The 18075-nt window shown below is 42.9% G+C and overlaps 1 protein-coding gene across 7 annotated transcripts in view; it reads right to left on the bottom strand.

Moving 5' to 3' along the window:
- Positions 1 to 15406: 15406 nt before the first annotated feature.
- The window catches only part of RAP1GDS1 (Rap1 GTPase-GDP dissociation stimulator 1), a 157441-nt gene continuing 154772 nt past the window's right edge, over positions 15407 to 18075 (bottom strand). For 6 of the 7 annotated variants that reach the window (XM_045880717.3, XM_045880720.3, XM_045880716.3 and 3 more), the window contains one exon: positions 15407 to 17265. In XM_045880717.3, coding sequence (XP_045736673.1) covers positions 17138 to 17265 — 128 coding nt within the window. In that variant the 3' untranslated portion in view covers positions 15407 to 17137. The remainder of the gene's footprint in view (positions 17266 to 18075) is intronic. The other variant, XR_008506558.2, reaches the window with a different exon arrangement.

The raw sequence follows: 18075 nt of genomic DNA, 5'->3' as shown, positions 1-18075 counted from the left end.
TCCGCACAGAGGAAGAATGCCGGGTGAGCAGGGAACGCCGAAGACCGCCAGGAAGCCGGCAGAGGCTAGGAGGGAGGCATGGAACGGATGTTCCCTCAGAGCCTCCCGAAGGGACCAATCCTGCCCACACCTTTGGACTGTCACACCCCAGAACTGTGAGACAATTGCTGTGGCTTAAGCCACCGACTTTGTGCTACTTTGTTACCGCAGCCCTCGGAACCAAATACAGAGTTTGACTGCCTCGTGCTGGCTTCCAGGGTAGACGGGGTGGGACTGCTCCGCGGTCTGCTTTCCAGCAGGAGGACAATCTGTGCCTGTGCCCCGGGCGGAGCACCCGAACACGGCATGGGGCGTGCTCTGTCTGCTTTAGGCTCCTACGAACTAGTCTCAACGTGTTTTGTGGGACATCTTAAACACAGGGAATGCTTTATTACACTATGATTGAAAATGGTGGTCCTGCAGACTGTGTTTAAGTAAATGATCTTAAATGTAACTTGTTAGGGTGATTAAAGCCTTGTAAATAAAACAGCTATATTTCCATGATGTGTGCTTTCTTGAACTCTTGTTACTTTGTGACGGAATCAGCCCACTGGTTCATGGACACCCTGCTCTAAGATGGTGCCAGGGGGAATGCGTCGTCTGTCCCTTGAAGTGACAGCTGGCATTTACTCCAAGTTTCCTATGTTCCAGGCACTGTGCTGTAAGCACTCTGCATACGGTTTTTTTTTTTTTTTAAGATCTTTTATTTATTCATTTGAGACAGGGAGAGAGAGCACATGAGCAGGGGGAGAGGCAGAGGGAGAAGCAGGCTCCCCGCCGAGCAGGGAGCCCGATGCGGGGCTCAATCCCAGGACCCCGGGATCATGACCTGAGCCAAAGGCAGACGCTTAACCACTGAGCCACCCAGGCACCCTCTGCATACGTTTTTGAGGAGATGTAAACTGGAGGAGAGAAAAACCCCACACGTGGAAAATTTAGACTTTGTCCTGAGTTAAACTGCTCTCTTCCAAGGTGGTCCTGGCCCAGATGGGAAGAAGGAAAACAAGGCAGCGGAAGAAGGCCTCAAGGAGGAAGACAGGCTTGACCGGAGCCCCCAGCCGGGGCAGAGGAAGCCATCCCAGGGCAGGAGGAAGAAGGTGAGTGCTGCTGGGGAGGTGGGGAGGCCCCATTAGTGGGGAGAAGTGCTGATGAGCAGTGAGAAAGTCAAGCACACTGAGTCCTGGAACTGTGGCCCGGTCCCCGGCATGTGCCAGGGCCTCAGAAACCTGCCGAATGAGGGGTGCTGGTAACTGAGGTGATCGGTCTCTACCTCCTTCTGGAGTGAAGAGGTGTCTGAATGAAGAGTAGGAGTTTTGGTAAAGCTGGACAGTGTCTGCGGGTACAAAACCCCTGGCTTTGGATGAGAATACTTAAGAAATCATTTCAAAAATTTGCCAGAAAAAGTATTTTGTGGAAAGCAAATAAAATAGCAGCCACAACCCCATGCCCTCCCATGAAGTCACTGAAACTTCACAAATCAGATGGCCTTAGAGCTCAGCCAGGCAGCAGCAAATGCCTTCTTTCCTCCTTGTTTTGGAACCCAACTGTTTGCTCTGTCCAGTGCCACTGTCGCTGTGAGCTTTCTGTGGCCCGGGAGCTGGCAGGGTGAGCACTAACATGTCGCAGCGGGTGAGGGGGGACATTGCCTTGAAGCAGGTGGAGGTGGGAGGTGACAGTCTTGTTCTTTTTCAGGTTGAAGCCAGAGAGCGGTAGTTCTCAGCAATAGATGCACACTAGAATCACCAGGGAACATCAGACAGCATTAAACCAAAACAAGAAACCAACCCAAAACACCACCCTGCAGCCCTGCCCCACTCCCCACTTTTAAGCCCCCCAGGTCATTCCTACCGCACTATCAGGGTTTCTCAAACTTTAATGTTACATGAATCACCTGGGTCACCTGAAATCACCTGGGGCTGATTTAGCAGGTCTCTTGAGTGGGGGAGGGGGAGTGCCTGGTTCCAGCAGGTCCCAGATGACACTGCTGTCATCTGTAAACCACACTTTGAGAGGCAAGGACAATCAACGGGTAGGCCCTATTTACAGCAGTGCAAAATTCATGCCTAATCACTGACCTTTCTAGAGGACATCTTTCCTAAAGCTACTAAGTTGGAATTTTCAGGTCTGGGAAGGAAAATGCAGGGTGACAGTAAATAGGCAATATGTGTTTATTTGTTAAATATATCTTACTCTGGTTACAAAAGAAAAACCTGCTCAATGCAGGAAACACAGGAAAACAGAAAAAGAAATATATATATTTTTATATATTTGTGTATTTTATATTTTTAACAACTAAAGGTCTATATTCATATAGACCCACAATTTAGTGTGTGTCTTTCCATGACTCTTTTGTTTTAAATGGTTTAATACTGTTTATGCTGTTTTAGAGTCTGCTTCAAAATAGAACATTTTCGTGATCAGTGAATATTTTATGCAATAAATATTTTTATGGTCACATAGTATTCTATTGTATAGACCAGAGGTTCTCAAAATAGGCAATATGAAGGCCAAAGTCCAGACACTTTTGGGGGGGTTCCTCTCAAAGAGGCCATCATGTCAACACTATTTCATAGTAAAACTTAGTTCCTCCTTGTTATCCTTCCCGAGTGCACAGTGGAGATTTTCAGAGACCGCATGCCGTGATGATGCCCTCACTCTGACAGCTAAATGGAGTGTATACTTGGTATTTTTGTGCTTTAAACATTTCTCCCTTTTAATTTTTAATGTAGTAAATACTCATAGAAATAACCCACACAAGCAAGGGTTATTTGGGGCTTCAACCATTTTTAAGTGTAAAAGTATCCTGAGGCCAAAATTTGAGAAATGCTGGTGTAAACTATAACCAACTAACCGTCACTATTGGAAAGTTAGGCTCTTCCCAACTAAATAAAGTTGCAGTCACTTCTCTCATACGTTTCTTATATTTTGCACATTGTTAGACTCCTAATAGGGGAAGGACTGTATCAAAGGATTAAAAACATCTGATTTGTGGCACCTACAGTTAAGCCTTATTTAAAGCTATGCACAGTCAATACCATATCATTCATATTTAAATTTTCTTTTTTTTTTTTTTAAAGATTTTATTTATTTATTTGACAGAGACACAGCGAGAGAGGGAACACAAGCAGGGGGAGTGGGAGAGGGAGAAGCAGGCTCCTGGCTGAGCAGGGAGCCCGATGTGGGGCTCGATCCCAAGACCCTGGGATATGACCTGAGTCGAAGGCAGACGCTTAACGACTGAGCCCCCCAGGTGCCCCCACATATAAATTTTCAAATGAAAAATTTTAATTTTGTCAGGATTTGTACCCCAAATCAAAAGAAAATTAGGTCTTTTATCTGTTCCAGATGAGGATTTATGTTAACTTAATAAAATCCTAGAATGCCAGTTATGTCACCACCCGGTCTGTTGTGATGGAGATATTTGCCACTGAGCTGGCAGGCGTGCAGAGCTGCTGTCCTCCCCCTCCACCTGCTCAGGGTGAGAACAGGAACAAGAAAATGGCCCGCAAGCGGACGTCTTGCCTTTAGGAAAGACCATCTCAGGACTCTAGCTTCAAGGCCTCATTTGATTTCTACTGATGCTTTCGTTACTCGTCCTTGAACAATTGCTAATGCTGCCTCTCAACACCCGTCTTCTGAGCCTCATGAGTATTGAGGGTCCCACTCAACTTGAGGGCGAGAGAGGGAAGAGAGAGGATTAAAACAGATACATGGAGTCAGGGCTTACTCATTCCACTCGGGGCAAAAGAAAGCCTTTATGAGATGTTGATTCCTTTCTGGACTCTGCCGTGGCAAGAACTGGAGTCAAACCGGGCATTGGAACATATGCCTTAATGACTCAGTCACTGTGAATAGGAGGCTGGTCACTCGCGAAGCCTGAAGCATGCTTTTGTTCAAAAACAAAAGTCAACGGAATGAATTTTAAAGATCTTACTGACTTTATTCAATGATTCAGGTTGAAGAATCAGGCAGCGTCTTTCTAGCACGGAGAAAGGAGCCCTGAGTTGCTATACAAAATGAAAGACTTCTATCGGCAGAAGAGAGTGGGAACAAGGAGTTTATACTAGCGAAAAGCGGGGTGGTTGTGGGGAGGTCACTTTGCTATAGGGGATGGCCGGGGTCTGTCAGGCACATTAACTCACTTGTGTGATTAGGTAATTCCTAGTTGACTGGTTTAAGATTTCATTTCTGGGAGCCGCCAAAACTGTAAGTCTTGGCTTTTGTGTCTCCATTTTGGGCCCATTGTCTTGTTTTTAATACTGTGCAATCTATATACAGTGAAAACTCTTCAGGTTGCTTTTAGGAAAAAGGAAACCCATTTGCCGTAAAGGCAGAAGGTCACAGACTGTGTATGTGCTGCTTAGAGCTCAGCCACCGCCCAGGGTGGGACCTTAGCCACACGACCTTCTCTCCCACCTTCCCGTATAAGATGGAGACAGTGGTACCTACGCCGTGGGATGAAAGGGGTCCCCCTGCCCTTCCTCCCCAAACCCTATGCATGCCCTCGACCTCACCTAAAAAAGTGGCTTTCTCAGGGAGGTTCTGTCCGTATTCGGGGACCCTCTCTCTGCTCCACCAAGACCTGCTCCACAGCCTCTCTTCTGAAGAATTCTTAACACTTGAATTCCCTTGAACATTTTCTTTTTTTCCATGGAATTGGCCTGTATTGTTAACTTCTAGGTCTCAAGCACCTAGATATTCATGAGGCTGCTTTTTTTAGCATGTCAATGAACAATGAGATTAACTTTGTTTCTGGGTAGAGAGTATATGCTCACCAAAAGGATAGACTTTTAGTCTGTAAAATAGATCTCTACTTCCCTGTGCAATGGTTTTTTCAAAGATGAACTGACCCTGACAAGTTCCAGACAACTCTGGATAAGCTTAGGCCTGTGTTCAACCCTCCCAGGGCCCCTCCACTCCCCCAACCCTCCAATCCTATTTAAGCATCGAATAGGGAAGGCAAATATGGGTGAGGATCAAGCCTTGGGAGATATTATTTTGCTAATGAATTCTGAGTTTCATCCAGGCTTGAAGGATTTTGGAACCAACCAGTTTTTGAAATAGCTATGTTGCTGGGAGGGGGGTCAAACATTAAACTGAGGAAAACTCTTGTGGGATTGCCAGATGAAATTGAGGTCCTCATGAGTTTGTTTCGGTTCAAACAGGAAGAGTATTTGTGCTGACCTAGAAAGCTATCCCTCAGGTGTCCTGGAGGGGGAGAAACCACCCTTGGAAGACAAGAGGAAGGCAGGGGTCCTCACAATGAAAGGCTGTAAGGCACGGGGTGGACACGTGGAAAGCTGAAGAGAACGGCTGTGTGCCTTTCATGGGTGCAGTCGCCCCCTTTGCCTCCTCTAGGAGCTGAAGGCTCCACATTATCAGCAAGAGGCTCCAGACGTCTGAGCTTTCCATCAGGGTGACGGGGGACAGAATGCTGTGGACAGTGGTTGTATCTGGGGTTGTGCCCAGTAAGACTGAGCAAGCATGAGGATATTCAGGTGAAATCACCGGAAGATGTGTCAAGACTAATTATTCCAGGTAGTTTAGGGTGGCAGAAAGGTCTCTGACCATTCTGGGAGGTGTCCGCCTTAGACCATATCTGGAGTGGAGCAGCTCAGGAAGTCTGCTTGCTCTGAGTACAGTGGTTTATTGGCAAGTGATAATTGGTCCCAGGGTCAGAACTTAGTGGCCTCACAAAAGGATGAAGGTTGAATAATGATCCTGGGTTATTGATGCAGTAAATGGCCACCTGCTTGGATAGGATGATGACCCCTTTGTTGGCCAGGTCAAGCTCTCTCTGAGACATGAAAGAAAGTGTGATTGCCCTTGGTTCTAATAGGCCAATGCTTTTCCACTCTAGCTGCAGATGAGAATCACTTTTATTACTTTTGGAGCTTTAAAAATTCAGATGCCCAGGCTCCAGATCCAGAGATTTAATTACCAAAGTTTTTGGTAAGGAACACCATTTTTTTTTTTTTTAAATGGGGCTATTTTTGGTGTCTCTTGGGGACTCTGATGTAACACAACAATGTGTGTCTTTAGGAAGTGCTAAAGGGCACACTGCAGGCCGAGGGACTCTCTATAGTCAAGGCTTAGCTGGAATAAGGACCTGCCACTGGGTGTCTCCTCACGGTGCATCAAAGCCAGCTCACTCACTGTTCTCTTACAGGAATCTGCTGCTCCTCCTTTGTTCTTCCTTTCCATTAACAAACATCACCACCATCCTCTGCACTGTCACCCAAGTCAGACACTTCAGAATCCTCTTTGCTTCCAAACGCCACCCTTTTCTGAACATCTAGTCCCAGTTTAAGCATGAAGAACTATGAAGATTCTGAAGCTTTTCCGTCCTGGTGAGCTAACAAGTTAGCTCGCATCTCTTTCACCACCACAGAGCGGAGGTGTGGGACTCCTGAGACACAGGACTTTTGTTACTCCCTGCCCTGCAGGCTGTAAGTTTCTCATGCCCCCAGTCCCACAGGGGGTAGTGACTACAAGTACAGTAGGTTTGTGCTTCGACCAAGGAACACTGAGGAAAGCCCCAATCTTATAAAGGGATCTGCGAGCAATCTTGGCCAACCTTTGACCACCCCCCTCACTCTGGGGAGGAATTACCTCTGTCTTACAAGGCTGTTTGTTCTATCCACATCCTTGGAGGGATAGTTTGAGACAAAAGCTATCTCTCCACAGGAGTATAGAAACATGAGCTGCCCCTGAATTGTCTCCCAACATTACGAACTTACCACAATTTTCTATTAATCGTACTCCTGCTGTGTGTGTGTGTCCTATTAATCATAGTTCTGGTTCTAGAACAAAACATAAATATTCCAATCTTCTATTTAAAAACTTTTGGTTTTGGGGGCGCCTGGGTGGCACAGTAGGTTAAGTGTCCAACTCTTGGTTTTGGCTCAGGCAGTGATCTCAAGGTCCTGAGATCAAGGCCTGTGACCGGCTCCACACTCAGCACGGAGTCTGCTTAAGATTCTCCTTTCCCTTGGGATGCCTGGGTGGCTCAGTTGGTGAAATGTCTGCCCTCGGTTCAGATCATGATCCCAGGGTCCTGGGATCGAGCCCCGCATCGGGCTACCTGCTCAGCGAGGAGCCTGCTTCTCTCTCTGCCAATCCCCCTGCTTGTGCCCTCTCTCTCTCTCTCTCTCTCTCTGACAAATAGATACAGTCTTTAAAAAAAAAAAAAAGATTCTCTTCTCCTTCGTCACCTCCCTCCCCCCAAAATCTTAAAAAACTAAAAATAAAAACTTTTGGTTTTCCATGACATAATAAAAAATTAAAATGTCTAAGAGACCCCCCCCCCCCCCCCATTCTGGTCTTCTCTGTTTTCCCCACTGTTCTCTCTTGCCTCTGCCCTTCCGTATGTATCCTCTGTGGCGGGAGCCTTAGTGTCCTCTCCCTACAGACCCCTGTAACTCTGTTTATGTGGTGAACACTCTTACTTGTTTGCTTAATGTAAACAGATTAGTGTCTTCATCTTCTCCCCCAGTGGACAAAGCTGTCTTCTCATTCCATCCCAACACGGTGCCTGATGGACACAGTAAGAGCTCAACAGATTTTTGTGTAGTGAGGAACGCTGCGACATGAGCAAGTCAGGCTGTTTGGGGTTTTTCTGACCGTTGAGAGTTAAAGCTGGTAGCCCCAGTTGTTTTAGTCCTTTGTCCTCTGTTTTAATGAGTTCTGTGGTTGTGGCTTGTGAGCAGAACAAGCTGTCCTCAGAGGTTTTGATGCTTTAATGATTAGCCTTGCTAATCAAAATTTCATTCTGCTCCAAGTAACAGAAGACCTTGCTCCGGGGGTTTGAGCAGCAGGTGTGGGCCTCATGCGTGCCTGAGAGCCCTCGGTACGGGGCTTCTCCTCCGGGTCTCTGATGCCGCCGTGGATCGAGGCGCTCTTCCCCTTTCTGCCCCACTGTCCTGGGCGTACGGGCCTTCGTCCTCACGTTTGTACCTCATGGTGGCAAGAGGGCTGCTGTACTTGGGGAGCCCATATCAACACTTGAGGCAGGGAAAAGGAAGAAAAGGAGAAGGTGAAGCTTAGAAAGCTGGGAAGTTGGAGTATCTTAAACTTGGCACAATGTCCCCCTGAACAAAAAATGGAGTTCTGTTAAAAAGGAACGAGGAGCTGGGTATTGGGTCAATAACTCACAATAGCTATTTAAAAGACAAAGTGTCTTTTAAAGTATTTATTTAATTTTATTGGTCCTAACAATCTGATCCTTGCCCAGGCCCACCGTTCCTATGTGTCCTGGCTTTATAGACATTTGAACCATGTCTGGGTCCCAAGTGGTGACTGATTTCTTCTTCCTCTTTTCCATGCTCTGTCTCAATTTCTCAGAAACTGAAGACATTTTGTTTGGGTCTCTTACTGATAGTCTGTTCATCTTCTAATATGGCAGAGATGTGGGGAGCTCTGGCAGATTTTTGGTGCTGAGCCGACTAACTCTAGAGAAAACAAGATTTGACAACTGTTCCTGTCTGTGCCATACCTTAGCTCATAGTCTGTGTGATGCTTGGTGGTTTGAATCACAGAGAATTACCTGGCCCTTGGGGCTTACTCACTCTGGGGCAGATGGGAAACATACTCCCCTTTGGTATATGATGTCAATGAAACATTTAGGAGCAGGGTGTTTCTCTTTTTGGGTTAGCAGGGTCCCCCTATTGCATAAAAGCCCCTGACTCATGGGATAAAGGGGATGGTTAGGATAATTTGTCTTCAGGAGAAGGGATGTATTTCTGACCCAGCTAAGAAGGGACTTCATCAGTTTCTGTAGTCACCACAGTGTGCTGCCAGCGCTGTGAGGGGACAGGAAGGTCAGCAGCGGCCCCCTCCTGTTAGCACGACGGAGTGGGTGCAGGCTTGGGCATGGCCTGCAGCTGTATTTCCAGGTATCTAACACTTGTCAGTCAGACTGCAGCTGTCACTACCCTTCAGAATGTCAAGTCTTTGAGGGGATAAAAATAATGCAAATTTGCACGGGTCATAAAAATGCCCTTGGGTCAAATATTGGGGCCTCCATTAAACATGGCTTTTCCTGCCTTCCTGCTTCTTTCCTCCTAAAAATCCATTGCCCGTTCTCCTGCTCCAGAAGCAGACAGCCTGCACATGGGGGCCCCACAGGGTCACAGACATATGGACGTCCAGGGTCAATGGACTTCTGGGGAAACAGGGCAGGGGAGCCAGGTGGGGACTCTAGTAGGGTCCGCCTACTGCTGTCCGCCTGGAATAGAGAGTCCCTGGTTACCAGATCTCCCCATTAAAAAAAAACAAAACTAGATTTTAATGCAAAATCATCCAAATTTTAAATGTTTACAGCTGCTTATCCCCCCCCATTTCTTTTTCTTCAAAATACCATGTGAAACAAAGATGCATGAGGGCCCCCGGTTTGCCCTCTCTAGTCTATAGGAAGAAATGGGTAGTCAGGTTATAGAATCCCAAGGAGTATGAAATGAGGATTCTTGTGGAAGAGGAGGCTCTCCACCCCTCTCTTCCCTCTCCACGTGAGTGGTGCCTCGAGAGTGTTTATCAGCTTGGAACAAATCAGAGTGGTGGCTCACAGGCTTGGTAAGAGGTGCAGAAGTGCTGGTAGCAGTTGATGACAGTGCTAAGAGGCAATTAGATTCCCATTAGCCAAACACCAGCTCCAGTGGGGGCTTGAAGGTGTGTTCTGGGCCTCCACTTTGTAGGAAGCCTACTCTGATACACTGGGTGGGGGGGGAGGGTGGTCAGTGGCAAGTGGGTGCCCCTGACCTGCCTGGATGCCCAGGAGGGAGGCATTACCACTCCTCTCATGGCCCCTCTTCCCCTGGGCGGTGGGTCGCCTTAGGAGATGAAGAAGGGATTAGCAGGAGCCAAGAGTGTCTAGGAGGTGAAGAAAGGGCCAGTGGAACCAGGAGGGGGCAAAGAGGCTCACTGAACAATTGACAAGGACCTCCGAAGAAGAAAGCGAGAGGAATTAGAGGCAGAAAGTCGAATGGCAGGGACTGACAGGTCAGAGAATTTCTAGGAACTACTCTAGCATCTGCAAATGCTCTCAACTTCACATTTGGTTTGTTTTTCAAGAATCAAAATATGTCTTAAGTGCTCAAATGTGGGAAAATGGTTAAGTAAATTATGGTACATCTACTATAAATGAAGAATATGTGGCCATTAAAAATGAGGTTTGTGACGACTGAGCCACCCAGGCACCCCTATTTCAGTATTTTTTTAGTTTTCCAGGGGTAAAAGGATGACAACAGTATTGAGACTGCTGAGTTGGAAATTAAAAGCAGACAATGGTAACAATTAAAAGTTTTAAAAATTGCAGTGAGAATATAAATTTTTATCAGCCCCTTTCTTTTAGGTTATTTAAAAGTATTAGGTAGAAAAGGAATTTTAAAAAGACATTTCAAATTTTTCGTTAAGTATGAAAAAAATTTAACAAACCTAATTCCAAAATTTTTTGAGATCAAAGGATAAAGGTGTGATGAGTATATGAAGACTCAAAACTCAACTGTATGTTCTTTATTATCGGTAGGAACTTTACTTTCAGTATTTCTATGTTAGCACATACCAGCTTCATAGAGATTTCTGACCAAATCAAGGAACACTGTCTTGGGTTTGTTTGGGTTATATGTCTCTCTAGTTTTGTTATTTCTTGTTGAAATTTATAAATGTGGATTTTTTTTTTGGTGTTATATTTAATGTTTAGGATAACATCTTATTAAATTACAGTTCTGACAAATTTTTTTTTTTAAAGATAAATCATGACAATATTTTCCCCCTTATGTTTTGAATACATGGAATCACTTATGGATTTGAATTTTTGTTTCATCTTTCCTGTTCCAATGTTAACTGTGTCTCAAAACCTATTTGGTGGCTATGAAGAAGTGAACTTGCCAAAAGGCAAGTATCGTGAAAAGAGACAAAAGAAGCAAAAGGCAAATAAAATTGATAATTTCTGAGCAAAAAAAAAAAAAATGAGGTTTGTGAAATAATTAGTAATGTGAACAAACGCTTCTATAAGTGCAGAGGATATAGCTACACGGGGCCGAGTGCTTGAACTGTGCACAGTATGCACACACACAGGGCACTTGCTGTGGGAGAGCGCGCCAGAACCTCATTCCGAAACTGAGCATCAGCCCTCAGTCCCAGGTTTAACAAAGCCTGTGTTTTAGAGGGCAAGGGACTGTCCAATCCGGTTACGGACACTCCTGCACGGATAACATCTTTTCCGCAGATGCTTTGCTTAGGCCAGTGCACACCTTGCTCCCACTTCTCGTGGCTCAGGGGAAGGCGCTGCCTCTCACAGCTACCCTGATAGGGGAACAAGAGGGCAAGAGGCAGGGGCGGGAAGCAGAGGATTTAACAGGTATTAGTATGGGATACGATGAAGCTCAATGGTCACTCTGCTGTGTCACTTCCTCTAACTTCTGGGCACTGGGGGTTGGGTGGTGTGGGTTAATAAGAGTGGAATATGAGTCATTAATACCTCCTCCTTACTTTCCTTACCTGCAAGAAAAAGGAAGTTATTGTAGGAAAGGCATAGTGGGGGAGTGGGTTGCATTCCTGAACCTTAAAAAAAAGGGAAGGTGGGGTAAAGGACTTCTATACTGATAGTTGGCCCCAATTGAAATTAGGGACTGTTTTGTATTCCTTCAGAGATGGGCCTGAAATAAAAGCTACTCTGGTTAATATTTCCTCCCCATTGTTCACCCTGATTAGGGCAGCTCTTTATCTTCGGGTGTTGGGTTGCAACCTACGTGCCTTTATATTATCTTAGAGTATAATTCAACCTTTCCCTTCCTTCATAAATTCTATGTAATTATAGGTCTTCATTTGATGTGCCTATGCTAGACATGGGAATGGGACTGAGAATCAAGAAGCTGAGCAGAATATCCCTGAAGAGAAGACAAGGTCAAAAGCTGGCTTTCTCTGGTCCTGGTGAAAGGTGATGCTGACCTTGGAAGAGTCCTGTGAAATGTCCTAAAAGGAGAAGGGGTTTTTCATCTGAGTGCATGGACTCTGTGAAGGCAGGGACGAAGCCAGCTTCCCTACATGCTTGGCTCTATTTATATGGCAGTCCCTTAAAAACCAACCAAGAAAAACATTATTTTGGTAGAAGGGAGGCCTATTTTAAAGTAGATATGGTTATAAAATTCAAAGTGAGCATTCACAGAGGAATTTATTTTTGACAGTAATCTGAAGGTACAGCCAGAGTTTCTTTCCTTCAAGATTCTTCAGGATTCCTGGGAATTGATAAATAACAAAGTAACTACTGCAATAGTAAGTAATGTCTCTCAATTATATGTGAAAATAGAGTACATATATTTTTAAAAGATCTATTGTTACATTTAAAGTTCGTATGCTAGGAGTCTGTGTTAAGGCTTTAAATTTTTTATTTTAACAGATCTAGTAAAGATCTTTAAAATTATTTCCTTAAAAAAAATACCAAATCTGAAACTAACAGGTTTCAAAGTATGACAGGATTAGGCTTTACACTTCCTTGATGAAGATAAACAAATTTAGCTAAATTTCTGAAAACCTAATCCTGAAACAGAAAATTCTCTATGTGACCAACACCAACTAAAAACCAAGTTCCACATACCACCTGAATGTGGTTTTAACTCAAGTGGGCTAAACAGAGTAAAATAAAATTGCACACATGCCTATGAGCAAAACCACAGATCTCTGAGCCATGGACAAGTTCTAAGAATGTGTTCAGAGGTCAGAGGTGAAGGTGAAAGCCAAGTTTGTTTTTTTGATTCAAGCCTCCCTTGAGCCCCCATTTCCATGCTTTAGCCACCTTGCTTGCTCCAGTTTTTATTCCTTGAATGCTGCATTGATAATGCTGGGGGCCAGAGAAAGCGACAGTGAAGTCGCTTGTGAGAATAGTCGCTGCTCCTAACATCACCCTGATTCTCCATTTTGCTCAGTAAGTGGAAGGCTCTACATCTCTCTTTGGATAAATGTGACTTCAGGGACTGAGAACAAATGTCAGGAGAACCACAGGCGTCAATATATAAATCAATTGTCAGCATACTAAATTTTTATTTAGTACTACGAATAGGTATATATGTACTGTCCATTTTTAAAATGTTAGAATGTGTCATGGCTAAAAAGTTTTGGTTTGTTTTCTAGGGAGAAACAAAGTGAGAATAAGAAAATAATGATTTTTTAAAAGTCCACTAAGAAGGAAAGAATAAATTACATTTAAAAAAGAGCATTAAATTCCATGCGAGGCTTACTTTTTAACTTCAAAAACTGTAGCCGACCATTCATGACCTAAAAAACAGCTTACCCTTGAAAACCTCCAACAGAAAGGGACTCTGCCTGTCTAGTCAAGAAGCATAATGATAAATAGGCCATCATAAGTGGATTCTATCAGGATTCAGAGCACAGCTGCCAAAAACTTTCATGCAAAACACACACCATTTATATTTAAGGTTAAGACATACATGAACAGGTATGTATACAAAATGTATATATATAGATAAGTTGGGCAGCATTGACAAGGGAAAGAGGGATCGTTTTGTTTCTATACTGAGGAAAACTCGTAGTGTTACAGCTTTATTTATATTGACTTAGTAATAATACTAATAAAAGCTAAGATCATTGCACTACCGTTACTCCCACTTTAGAGAGAGGTCTGAACAGGAAGAGGAAGTCCTGTAGTGGGGACCTGCTTCCAAAGCCTACTTTGCAGACTTGGCCATCACAGTTTCATGGGTAGGAAGCAAGGGGTTATGCATTCTGCACTGAGAATAACTGGGTGCTCCTCAAACTATTAATAGACCATATCTCCCAATTGGCCTTTGAGTTCCTTTAGCTGGGAACCCTCCAGGGGGAAGAGGGATATGCCATAAGATGTCACTGGTATCATAGTTCCATCCAATCTTACCTTCAGCCTCTAGAAGTTTCAGTTACCACAAAAAATCTGGGAAGTAGGATTAAACTCATCACATTGATGAGAAAGCAGGCTCAGAGAATTTAAGTAACCCTGTGATGGTCACACAGCCAGTACGTAACAGAACCAGGATGTGACCTCAGGTCAGACAGTATTTAAAGACCTTACTCTTTTCACTAATCACACTTAAAATAGTTTTCGCATCTGTCAGACACACCTATAAAACATCTATATGAAGCTACACGGCATATAATTATGTATTGTACGTAGGTAAATTAAGAGAGCACATCTGTGAAAAAAATAACCCTCAATTTTCCTGGTTACAGCTATGAAGATTATCATTAAGTGCTTTTTAATAGACACTTGTGTAATTCAAATATTATGGTTTCCTAGAGTTAAGACTTTTAAACTTAATGATTCTAGTAACAGCTGAATACAAAGGGGGAATACTTACCTAAGTAATAGATATCTTCATCCCTTATATTCAACAGAATTAGATAACCTTTCTAATGATACCAAAGAGCATTTCTTTTTGAAATCTTCACATGCAGGGTTTCTCAGAATACTTCACACAAATGGTTTTATCTAAGAGCTGCATTTTGTTCCATCTAAGACAAAATCATTTTAGAACTAAAAAATTTTGTCTACATCTCTATGGTTATCAGATAACATATACAAACCCTGGATCAAGCTGAAAACACTGGATTATGGGCCAGCATTTAATCAATTTTGCTTTGAGCACAATGAGGTTACAGTCTGCGGGCTGGTTAGCAAGATCCCAAGGAGTGAATGGGCTTCTTTCCCAGAAGGGAGGGAAGACATTTTAGTGCCTTTCACTGAGACATCTTCCTTCTAATTCTTGGCCTTTTTGCTTTTCAGCTATGTTCTAATCCTGACACATAGTGATAATAAAAGCTATGCTGTACAGTTCCTCCCATTCTCTCCCTCAGAAAGCATTCTTAGTGGGTAGCAAACTAATTTAAAGGTGGCCTCCAGAACTCAGTTCAAGTAGTATTGTCTGTAGACTCCCACCTCCTGCCATGGCAGAGCAGGAAATCACCTAGTTTGGTGGACATCTGTCATCATAAGGGCATAGCCTTCTGGTCTCTCTGCAGAAAAAGTGGTGATTAGAAATGTACTTTGTTTTGTTGGAAATGGGAATTCCTAGCATATCAATTGATTGCTGGTAGCTGGCCCGGATGATGCCTTCTCTGAAATCTCTAATTTTTGGATACCTCCGTTCTGAGGTTTTCTGTGTGATGATTTTTCAATAGGGACCAATCCCATAAAAAAAAAAAATTTCTCTGAAATCAGACAAATATCTAAATCTCGTTTCTCTTTCAATCTATCTAGGATTAGTTTAGGGAGTCTAAAAGTTTATATAAGTGGGAATTCATCAAATACTTACTGAGCACCAACAATGAGCAATCATTGTTCTAGGAGCTGGAATTAGAAGTAAAATATACAAACAAACCATTACAGTTTGATATACTATTTATTTAGTTATTAATATGGACAGCCTATTCAACATTACAGATGTTTTTCAAAACCTATAATAAAATACAGTCCACTATCCAGCCCAGAAGAAGACAATAAACAAGATCATTCTTACAGTAAGTGTAGCATAAGCACTCACAATAATAGTCTCTTTCCTGGACATCAAAGGGAACAAAGTTTTTTTTTTTTTTTTTTACCTCCACTGAGGTTTTAATTTTCTTGAATTATAGCTGTTTCAGAGTCAAAAGTCCAACTTCAATCACCCCACAGATATGTGCAGCATCTCCCATTGAAGAGGAAAGAGCTGTCACCCCGGGCAGCCCATTCTACTGTCCTGCAGTCCTTCCATATTGGAGCCCATCATACCTTTCAGCCAGTATTTGTCAAACTTGTGCATGGGGACAAGATACGTAGGTTACAGGGATCTTCTGATTAATTTACAAAGATTGTGTTTCAAAGTTCTAAAAACCCATTTGGTGGTCGTAGTGGCAGTGAAGAGTACACTATATTTCGCCAACAGGGTCTTCTCATCTCTGGAGTCTTGGCGTCATCACCTTTTTCTGGTAGCTTTAAGATCTATTGCAGTTCTCTGTGGCAAGTGAAGGTGGGAAACTCTAAACAGCTACTGGTATGAGGCCATCTGCAGAATGAACTGGACTGGCTACTATGGCTTTTATAACCTGCTTCCTTTCTTTAGTATAGACAAACTTCTTAATCTTTTTTTCTATGTCCTGCTAGTTCTAATATAAGATTTAAAAGGACTATGACAGAGGAAACTTCTTGCTTTCAAGCTGAATGATGAAAAATAGCCAAAAAAACCAAAAAACCCAAGAACCCCACCCTCCAATGAGCTATACTCAATTTCCTCAGTTGAAAACAAATGCCAGGTGAACTTTTAAAGACAAGTGTTAGACAATGCTGATGTCAAAATGTACATAGATTCTGAAATATAGGCCAAAAAAGATGTTACTTAGTGTAACACAGATTCTTCAACCCCTTAGTTTCATGCTGAAAAGTACAAATGATTTCAATGTTAGGTTTCAATGATGACAGCCAATTAAATATGAAATTAAAAAGCCTCAGGGAAGTCTTGCCAAGTTTCTGGCAGTTTCAGGAGTCGACATAGTTAGGAAGAAGGAGAAACCATAGGGTAAAGAGTGAGAGCATTGGATTTTATTTAACTCTAGGTACCACGGGTTTGACATTAGTAGGTAAGACTAATGAATGAGCAGCCATACAGTTTTTTGGTCACTGTGCTTCCCAAGCACCAAAAAATGGAGCTATTTTTACTATTCAGTTCCATCTTTAATAAGCTAGACAGATCCTGCTGCATTCTTGTTTGTTTCTAATCTACCAGTACATTATTAATTACGCAGTTTACCAAATGTGAGGAGCAAGTCATTATGTAGTACCAAGTTTACATCATCATAGGACTACAACATGCACATTCTACTTAATGTAGCTCAAGCAACAGGAATACAAGAGAACAGTTATGGGTGGAGACTTGTTTTTGACAAATTCATGTTCACACTAACTATGGGTTTAGAAATCTTATTGGGCAGGTACCTACAGCAGTTCTTCAATTGGTACTGGAACATTACACGCATGCACAAGTGATATGGAAGAAAATGAAGCAGAAGAGGCAGCTGGATGGAGGACAAAGGGGAAATCAGAGGTGGGATAATGCCATGTATCAGGGAGGGGCTGTTCTCAGCTGTCCACAGTAAGTCTCTGCTCTGTGAGAGAGGCCTGTTGGGCAACACTTTTGTTCTCATGACTGCGAAGTTTGGATACAACATCTAGAAAGGCCAAATCCTGTACTTCCTTGTGTAGAGATTCTGGAAGACAAAAAAAAAAACCAAGATAACAAATATGCTACTGTTCTGATTGTTCTAATCTTAATATACAATCTATCCAGTACATATACCTAAAATGTTTATCTGGATGATACCAAGTTATAAAACTAGGAACAATTCTGGAAAAACTGTAGCAGCCTAGAAATGCTAAGACACTCGTAAAGACAAGTGTTGGACACACACCAGTAGCCTAGAAATGTCTTCGTTAGAGATGTGTTATATCCCTAATAAATCAGAGGAACTTTACTTGCCATATTTATATACAGATAAATGTCAAGTTCTACAGTCTGTTTGATTAGAGTAATGAGTTATAATGGAACACAGCTCATTGTATGATCTCAAGTTTCAGTTATATACCCCTTGGCCCTATCTATCATCAGTTCAAATACGAAGTCCAATGACTTACAAAAAAACTTAGCTCTGTTTCAAATTAATTTTGTGGCAAATGAAACAAACAGGTTATACTTCATATCCCTTCAACAAATTTCTGTGACAATAGGCTTCCCTTTTAGATATCTGATCTTCCTCTTTCTGGCTTTCTTGCTCTCTTTAACCTCAATTACAGGAAAATCCCAGGCTCTTAAGTCTTGGAGACTGCTATATGAGAAGACTGACGTCTAATAAGTTTAATGCAATCAACATTCCTCAAACTGATATATTTACTTTAATAAGACTGTGAGGTCTAAAACTAGAAATGTTTTTAGTAGAAACAGAAAACTGCATCCTAAAATTCAGTTGGAATCTCAAGAGACTCTGAACAGTCAAAACAATCTCAAAAAAGAACAAAGTTGG

This window comes from Mirounga angustirostris, unplaced genomic scaffold (assembly GCF_029215605.1).
Source record: "Mirounga angustirostris isolate CCGP_5_RB_7025 unplaced genomic scaffold, mMirAng1.0.hap1 SCAF_2, whole genome shotgun sequence".
Lineage (NCBI taxonomy): Eukaryota > Metazoa > Chordata > Mammalia > Carnivora > Phocidae > Mirounga > Mirounga angustirostris.
Note: the sequence above shows the minus strand (reverse complement) of the source record. Positions and strands in the feature narration are given on the sequence as shown.